This window comes from Echinops telfairi, unplaced genomic scaffold (genome assembly GCF_000313985.2).
Source record: "Echinops telfairi isolate 266 unplaced genomic scaffold, ASM31398v2 ScPeMD7_7472;HRSCAF=8510, whole genome shotgun sequence".
Taxonomy (NCBI): domain Eukaryota; kingdom Metazoa; phylum Chordata; class Mammalia; order Afrosoricida; family Tenrecidae; genus Echinops; species Echinops telfairi.
In genome coordinates, this window is record NW_022111376.1 from 2,914,767 (window position 1) to 2,923,505 (window position 8,739).

An 8,739-nucleotide genomic window follows, 5' to 3' on the forward strand; every position below is an offset into this window, starting at 1 on the left:
GGGGGTGGAGATATCGCAGTGATTAAGGTTAGGGCTGCATAGCTAATGGGTGTAATTGCTGTCAATGAGGTGCCTGTGGGGGTAGCCAGCACCCCACAACTAATCATGGGTTTGGTAGGCGCAATTGTACAGTTAATATATATATAAATTATAGTAAAGTCAGAGAGAAATAGGAAAGATGGGAGAGAGAGAGAGTAAATAAAGAAGTCAGACACATTTCATAGTAGCATACTCACCTCAGCTCCTCTTGGTGGTACAGGTAGAGGTGGGAGACAGGATGGCAGGAGAGAGCTCTCTTGAGGTTTTATTTCTCACCAAAGCTTATATATCTTTGGGGGCATGCAAGCCCTCTGATTACAGATAACAATCTACGTCATATGAAGGGGTTGTGACAGAGGCAATACAGGCAATAGGAGGGGGATGACCTAGGGGTTTACACACAATAGTAAAGGGAGGGAATAGGGGTACATATGTGGCAAGATGGGTGGACCCTAGATTCAGTATAGTAGCCTAAGCTTAGTCATCCCTGAGTGGTCCCAGGCTTGCCTTTGGGCACTCCTTCAAGGGAACAACATCAGAAGGGAGTGGGCCCTACTTGGGGTGAGTCAGACTATACAGTCTGGTTGCTCTAGAGGGCTGATATCCTTAAGGAGAATAACCTCTGACCTACTTTCGTTGACCTCCTAGCGTACAGTCACTTACCATGTGTAGCAAGCACTGTCTTGGGTTTGGCATATATTTGGGGGAGATTACTTGGGAGAAATCTTTCTGTATCCCACAGGTGCCCACCTATAAAAAGGTGGAGTGACAAAAGTTGTGTGATAATATATTGACAACAATGACCAGAAAATGGCAAAAAGAGTAGTTGCTGTGACTGCTTATATCCAGCTATACTCCTTGTGGGATTTGGCTCCTTGGCTTGGAGGCTTAGGGTAATGGTTTCCTGGAGCATCCTAGTTAACTGGCCTAGGAATGGTGTTTATGCTTCTGTTCTACCTCCTGGTTCATTGTTGAGTCCTGGGGCCTTCCACGTTGCCAGCTAAGGTCCCTATCTGCCTGGAGTGACAGAGGAAGAAGGAGGGTCAGGAACAGGAGGAATATGTGGCATTACCTCCTTTGTCAGGAGGCCAGGAAAAGTAGATGGTACCCTGCTACATTACCAGATTGTTAATCAAAGACCATAGAAGAATTCTGATCAAAATGGAGGACATACAGAACAGATTTTCAAAATCTCATGGACTCTAGATTTTCTGGAACCATGGAAGCCCTGAGATCATCTTTATAGCTTAAATAAAAAATATTTCTTGAAGTCCTTTCAAAATCAGCTTCACTACTACGCAAGTCAGCCTTGAGGGCTAATGCTCTTTTACCAACTATTTCTATGGGATAAAATTGACAACATCGGCTTGAACGATTGGGTAGGAACCCCAGGGGCCCTGAGTTTCTATTGGAACTGAGTAGGGGGCGGGGAGGAAAGTCAGCAAATGCAGATGAGACAGTTGCACAAGTTAGAGCGTCATCAACATCACTGGTTTACGGGGAGCAACTGTTGAACTGCTGAGTCGGCGTGTGTTTTGCTGGGTAAATTCTCAACAACAACTAAATAAATACAATTTAGGAGGGGGTGGGGGGGTGGGGGGTGAATCATTGGCCATTTGGCTGTGTCTGCAGGCATGGTCAGTGACTGCCCTCTCCCCTGTTCCCTTTATCTGGCAGCCCCTCCTGGATCATATCTGCCCAGTCCCTCTCCCCACCCCCCTTACTTCTCTGCTGTGGACAAAAGGGTCCTCAGCTGAGAGCAGAGACTTGGAGACAGAGATTTGGCAAGGCCACTGGGTTGGAGCTCTGCCCCCTTCCCTAGCCCTAGGTGCCAACCAGCACAGGCCACAGGCATTCTGAAACAGTGCCTGAAAAAGCACTGAGTTCAGGATAACAAATCTGCTAGAACTCTCCCCCACACTGGCAAGTATTTTCCTGCCAGCCCATGGCACCAATGCTGTCACCAGACATGGGGCCCACAGCAGGGCACAAAGGGTCCTAGGCATGCAGACAGGTGGGAAACCACTCAGAGATACAGAGGACTTGGGCTGTGGACAGTGGGCAGAGAGTTGTAGGGAGGCACAGAATAAGCAAAGGCCCTGAGGCAGAAGCCTCCCTGGGGTTGCAGGGTGGGACAAGGAGAGAGGTGGGGGTTGTCGCCTTTGTGAAGGGTAACTGACTAGAAAGGGGGCAGGGCTGAGGCACCCGAGGGTCCAGGACACCTCAAGCCACACCCAAGTCAAGGCCACTCCTCTTTATGAGCAGCACCTCCTCCCATGCCATCCTGCCCCCTGGGCACTTACACAGGCAGGCACAGATGGCTGACCTGAGTGGCACATAGTTCACGGTGGAGACTTCACCAGGCAGAAAATCAGAGATTGTGGTTTCTGGAAGCCACCCAGCCCATACTTGTGCAGGTGACTGCCAGGACGCACCACCACACTCACTCCAATGGCCCTCTAGCCCATGTTTCTTAGTAGAGTCCTGCCTGAAGGGAAGTGAGGGACAGGATGAGAAGTTGCCAGAAAGAATGGATGATTTGAACTCCAGATGTAGGGAGGGGATAAGGATGCTTCATCAGCTTCGGCCTGGGCTTTCCTGCCAATGTATAATTAAAAGTCTCTCCCCTTATGGATCTGAGTCCAGGAACCTCCCCCAGCTGCAAAGCTAATATGAAAATGGCCTCAGAATGCTAATTACCCCTTGGGTGCTTGGTTAGGACAAACGCTGAAATCCACTGGTGAATGACACACAGGATTCTCACAGAAGTAAAAGACACAAGGAAACAGCTCTCCAGGAGTGAGGGCAGCAGAAAAGAAAGGGTGATTTCAGCCTTCCAAGACCTCTAGCTTGGGGGTGGGAGAAAATGTGATTAACAGGACGCAAAGTTGTATAAATGACGCCAATAGGTGAGAGAACACAACAGGCAGCTTTGCGATGGAATCAGAGAAGTAGTGTCCAAGAAATTCAAGTCAGTTCCAGCTCAGGGCCATTCTAGAGGACAGAAGAAAACTGTGCCTTTGGGTTGCCAAGCCTGCCAATCTTGAGGGTTGCAGACAGCCTCCGTTTTCTCCCATGTAACACCTGGGGGTTCGAACCACCCAGCTTTGGGGGAGCAGCTGAGCACTACTGTCTCCCCCCACCCCCCAGCGCCTTTCACTGGAATTTTAAAAATTCAAAATGGACACAGTGGAAGAGAAAATCAGTGACTTAGTGAGCAGAAATCTCCTAGAATTCAACCCAGAGACTATCAGATGGAAGGCAGTCCAGGGAGATTAAAGAGACAAATAACAAGATGAAAGGTTCAGCATGTGGCTCCCAGGAGGTTCAAAAATGTGGGGGGCAGTCAGATGCTTAGACCTCCTCCCTAGAGTCAGACTGCCATCTCCCCACACCACAGGGGCCGGCCTGCTCCCCACTGCTGGAGACAAAGGATTATGTCTCCCTAAAGCTTGCAACCATTAGCTTGGTTCCTGTAGGTGGAGTTCACACCATACTGATAATGGTTCATATGGAGATCCAGAAAACAGGTCAAAGTTAAGCTGCCATCCTAAATCTAGGATCCGCCCATCTTGTCACATGTATACCCCCAATCCCTCCTCTTCCTATGTCCATATATCACCCCCTCCTATTATTGTATTACCTATAGCACAACCCCTTCCTGTGACGTATGTCTTCACCTGTAATTAGGGTGCTGGCATGTCCCCAGAGAATATAAAAGCCTTGGTTAGCATTAAATATTCTCTCTCTTTCTCCACGTGGACCACCAAGCGGGGCTGAGGTGAGCAATGCTACCATGTAATGTGTCTGACTGCACTATTGTATCTCTCATGCTCTCGATGACTTTAATATAATACTTATACATCTCAACCGTACAATTGTGCTTACTGAACCCGTGAGTAGTGGTGGGGGGCTGGCCCCCCATCCTCATACTACACAGAAAGAGAAAATAAAAGAATGGAAGAGAAGCCACATTTGAAAAGATAACAGTGGAGAGTTTTCTAGAAAAACAGGACTACCCCAAGAGTGTTATTCAAAGAAGAATCAGAAACCCACATCTAAAGACAGTATAATATAACAGCATGATGCCCGAAGAGAAGACTTCAGAGAGAAAACGCAGACGACAATGGAAGGACCAATAAACCATCATTTCTCCCCAGCACAGAAGCGAGGGGCCAGCCGTCAAAGGGCTGATAACCTTTGACGAGAAAGCCTCTGACAAACTTAGCTTCTACATCCTCTTTTTCTTAATTAACATATATGTCATATCATCCCACAATTCAATCATGTCAAGCAGAATTGTACAATTGCTACCACAATCAGTTTCCAACCATTCCTTTTCTACCTGAACTCCTTGACATGTCTCCCCTTTGTTTTTGAAGGCTTCCAAAGAGCCAGCAAATTGAGTGCTCCCCACCCCACCCCGACACAGATAGTGCTTTAAAAATACAAAAGGAAAAAAAAATAAAAATAAGAATACAAAAGGAAACACAATTGTGCACGTTCACTTTGTGTCTCTGTGGCACACATTGGACCTTCTCACACTATTTCCAATTCTTTTCATACTGCGAGGGAGAGAGGTGAGGCTGTCAGCACCCATCAAGAAGGACAGCCTCAGAAACGCACAGGGCCAGTTCTACTCTGTCTTACAGGGTAGCTATAACTCAGAATTAACTCTTTAACATTATACACTCTGCATGTGAAAGCTGCGCAATGAATCAGGAAAACCACGGAAGAATGGATGCATTTGAATGATGGTGTTGGTCAAAGAACATTGATGATATGATGAACTTCTAGAAGTACAGCCAGAATGCTCCTCAGAGCCAAGGATGGGAGACTTCGCCTCACAGACTTTGGACATGTTATTAGGAGAGACTGGTCCCTGGACAAGACCATCATGCTTGGTAAAGTAGAGGAGCAGCTAAAACGAGGAGATGGATCGACACAGTGGTTGCAACCATGGGCTCAGGCATAGGAACAATTGTGAGGGTGACACAGGACCGGGCACTTTCGTTCTGTTGTATGGGTCAGAACTGACTTGATGGCACCTAACAACACTACTGGACACCTAATAGGCTACCAAACGCAAACCCAGTGCCATTAAGTCAATGCCGATGCACAGCAACCCTATACATGGTTCTCAAAACTGTAAGTCTTTATAGACGCAGACAGCTTCATCTTTCTCTCCAGGAGTGGCTGTAGGCTCGCAGCCCTGATCTGCAGTTAGCAGTCCAACATGTACCCGACAGCACCTTCAGAGTTCCTTGTACTAGCGTCCTGCCAATACCACTGGGGTGGGCTGGGGACAGACTCCCAGTTTCTGAGGTCTGCCTGCCTATGGAAGAAGGTAAGTGAATATGAAGGGAGTATGGAGGTGCCTAAGGAATGGCACCAACTGGGTAAAGCAACATGCCCAAAGCCCGAGATCCAGCCTGCCCCGGGCCTGGCTGCACTGGAGCAAACTGGTTCTCTGTGGGCAGGGCTCTGGGGAGGAGGAAGCTGTTGATTAACCTAAGCCTCTCTGAAGACAAAAGACTAAACATAGAATGTATGCTTTGGTGACCAGCCGAGAAGGGCAGGGTAGGACTCAAGATGTGGCAGAGGGCTAAAACAAGAGGCAGGCCAGCTGCCCGGCCACTCGGCACTCTGGCCAGGTCTCTTTCCTCTGCAAACTCAGCCAGAAGGCACCGTAGTTAATGCTGCTGTGAGCCCTCCCTCCTCCCCTGCCCCAGCAGGATACATGGGGTCCCCGGGCTCTCACCTGACTCTGAGTAACCAGTGGCGGTGATGATGGGGACGGCCACCATGAGCAGGCCTGAAGCGCTCCAGACATACTTCATCAGGAATTGCTCCAGCATGACATACCACAGGCGTTCCAGCAAGATGAGGTTGATATGGGAGGCCAGGTCCTTATAGGAGAGCTGCAGCAGGGTCAGCTCGACCTGCCGGGCCACCAGAGATCAGAGTGAGTAGGGCTGGTGACAATGGTGTGGACCCACCCCACCAGCCGACGGGCCCCACCAGGCTGAGTTTACAGGGGGTAGAAGGCTCGTCCAGCAGGAGCACAGTGGAGTGACGAAGGGGAGAAATTACAGGTCCATGATTTGCCACAAAACTTCGGCTTATTAGGAAAAGCTGCACTTATCTTCAAGCAGATGAGAGGGCGTGCCTGTCGATGGAGCTGGGGAGCCTGGGCCTGTGTCCACGGGGACACCAGCCAGCAGAGGTAAACTGCACCTCGTGCCTGCACAGCCAGTGTGCGCTCGGCCCACCTGGGCACGCAGACCCCAGGGGGGACCTGTTGGGGACATAGGTCCTGGGCCAGAAGACATCCTCGGGTCACCAATCCAGTTACTCCAGCCCAACCCCACCCAAGGCCCAGGGCTGCATCTTCCATTCCTGAGCCCAGCCCCACAACAGACTGGAGCTGTGAGCTGGCAGGAGCCCCAGCCAGGGCTGACAATGTAGCCGCGGGGAACGTGCTAACCTCACCCAAGGCCACAGCTTTGGCGGCCTGCCAAGGCACTGCCAGCCCCAGTTTGGGAGCAAGAGGGTCACAGCCCAACACCGGGCTGATCAGCAGCCATTTCCTTGGCCCGGATGCCCCTCTGCCGACCAGGAGGTGAGGGGCAAGCCATTCATGTCCCCATGTCTGGGACTAACTCGCTCCAGGGCCCTGAGTGCAAAACCATTGAGATAAGATCGGGGCTCTGAGAGTGCACACAGGGGGACAGAGGCCATTGCGCCCCTCCCCCCAGGACCGAAACCAGAGTCTCCAGAAGGCAGCTGCAACCCCAGCACAGGGAAGGGGAGGAGCGAGGCGAGATAAAGAGCGGCTGGCCGCGAGTAACCTCACCTCGCCCCTCAGGCTGCTGCCCAGGGGAACTGCGCCCCGGGCCAGGCGGAAGGGCGGCACGCCAGAGGCAGCCTGGCAGGAAGTGCGTCCCTTGGTGGCGGGGGCCCTGGCGGCGGGCTCCTGGGGGCAGCTGTGACCCTCAGCGCTGCGCCTGCCACCAGGACACTACTCATTAACCTCCGCGTGGGCTGAGTCATGCCCATAATGCCTGCCGCTGGACGCGGCCCCGGCTGGCCTTCAAAGGACCGAGGGCCCGGCCAGGAGGCCTGGCAGCCCACTTGTCCCACCGCTGGCCAGCTGCTGCTGCTGCAGGGGCGGCCTGGTGGGAGCTGGATTGATCCTGCTAGGCTGGCGGCCCAAGGCTGCCAGGAGGAAGCAGAAGTGGCTAGGCTCAGACAGGCGGCTGGCCGGGGCAGCCCCACAGGCCTTCCTGCTTCTCTATTTCCGTGGCTCATCGGGACCAGGCCGGGTCCCAGCCCCTTTCCCTACCCCGGGCCTCTGGCCATCCGCACCTCATGGCCCCCATAGAAGGCGATCTCCTCCGAGTTGGCCACTACACGGGAGTGCATGTAGCGCAGTTCCCCCTTCCGTCGCGCTTCCTCGGCCACCAGCTCCCCGAACTTGGGCGAGAAGGCCCGCAGCACGTTGGCCGTGAGGAATACCACGAGGCCAGCGATGGCCAAGGGCCAGGCTGTGCCGGCCCCACGTGAGCGTGCAGCGCGGAGCAGGGTGTAGGCGGTCACGGCCACGTCCAGCAGCGGCTTGGTCAGGTTGGAGTAGAGGTGGGCCACCGAAGCGGCGAAGGCCACCACATCCTCCGTCAGGGACTGGTCGGGGTTGCGCAGCCGCCCGTCCATGTTGCTGACTCGGTAGTAGGTCTGCTGAGAGAAGTAGAGGCTGTAGGCATGGGCCACCAGTCGGCTGCGGAAGGCCAAGGCCAGCTGGCCCTCCAGGTAGCGGATGGCACTGTTGATGAAGGTGGCCGGGAGGGCGATGAGGAGCCATTGCAAAAGCTGCCAACCGAAGGCGTGTGGGTCCTTGCGGACGATGCAGCGGGCCAGGCGGCCGTCCAGTTGGGCCACATAGACGGACAGGAAAGTCCGGCTGACCAACGTGGCCGAGTGCAGCGCCAGCAGCCCAGTCTCCCGGCACAACAGCCTGGGGAAGATGAGGCGCAGGAGCCACAGGAGCCGCTGCAGGAACGCCCGGTTCACGCTGGCCTTGGCTGCAGTCGTGAGGGCCTCCGGTTGGGGGTCTCCTGCCGGCCCTGGGGGGGCCCTGGCTAGAGCCAGGCACTGCCGCGCCAGTGGGTAGAGTTTGTGGGCGCCATAGGCGGCGAGGGCCAGGACCACGGCTGTGCGCTTCAGCGTGGTGGCCCTCGAGGGCTTGGGAGTGGAGAGCACCGGCATGTCACCTGGCTGGCCCCTGCCGGTCGGGGGACTAGTGCCTGAAGCAGCAGTCGAGGCAGGTGGCTGGAAGGCCTTGCAGTGGTCACTCGGCCTGCTGCTTCAGGCAACTGGGGTGTGGCTAGAGTCCCTGCTGGGTGGTGCTGGGTGGGCTCAGGGCCCCCCAGGGTCGCGAGGCCTCTGTTGGGAGCTGAGCAGAGGACTTGGGCTCCCCTCCACGCAAGACCCCTAGCCCCTGCGTCAGGGAGGGCGCCTCTTTCCCGTCACCTCTTCCTACCCCAGTGGAGCCCCCTCCTGGGGTCCCAGGCGCGTCCGTCCGCTCCACAGCCTGGCTGAAGCGACAGTGACTCCGCCACCGGCCCATAATCCCCACCCACCGCCCCTCCCTCCCTCCCCAGGGGCGAGTCGGGGAAGGGGCGGAGGCAGAGGCGGGGCGGG

The 8,739-nt window shown here is 54.3% G+C and overlaps 1 protein-coding gene across 2 annotated transcripts in view; it reads right to left on the minus strand.

Annotated features, from left to right (window-relative positions):
* ABCD1 (ATP binding cassette subfamily D member 1) overlaps positions 1 to 8,631 on the minus strand; it is a 45,407-nt gene extending 36,776 nt beyond the window's left edge. For both annotated transcript variants that reach the window (XM_045285532.1, XM_045285531.1), the window contains exons 1-2: positions 7,408 to 8,631; positions 5,801 to 5,981 (exon numbers count right to left, since the gene is read on the minus strand). In XM_045285532.1, coding sequence (XP_045141467.1) covers positions 5,801 to 5,981; positions 7,408 to 8,304 — 1,078 coding nt within the window. In that variant the 5' untranslated portion in view covers positions 8,305 to 8,631. The remainder of the gene's footprint in view (positions 1 to 5,800; positions 5,982 to 7,407) is intronic.
* Between the last annotated feature and the right edge of the window lie 108 nt (positions 8,632 to 8,739).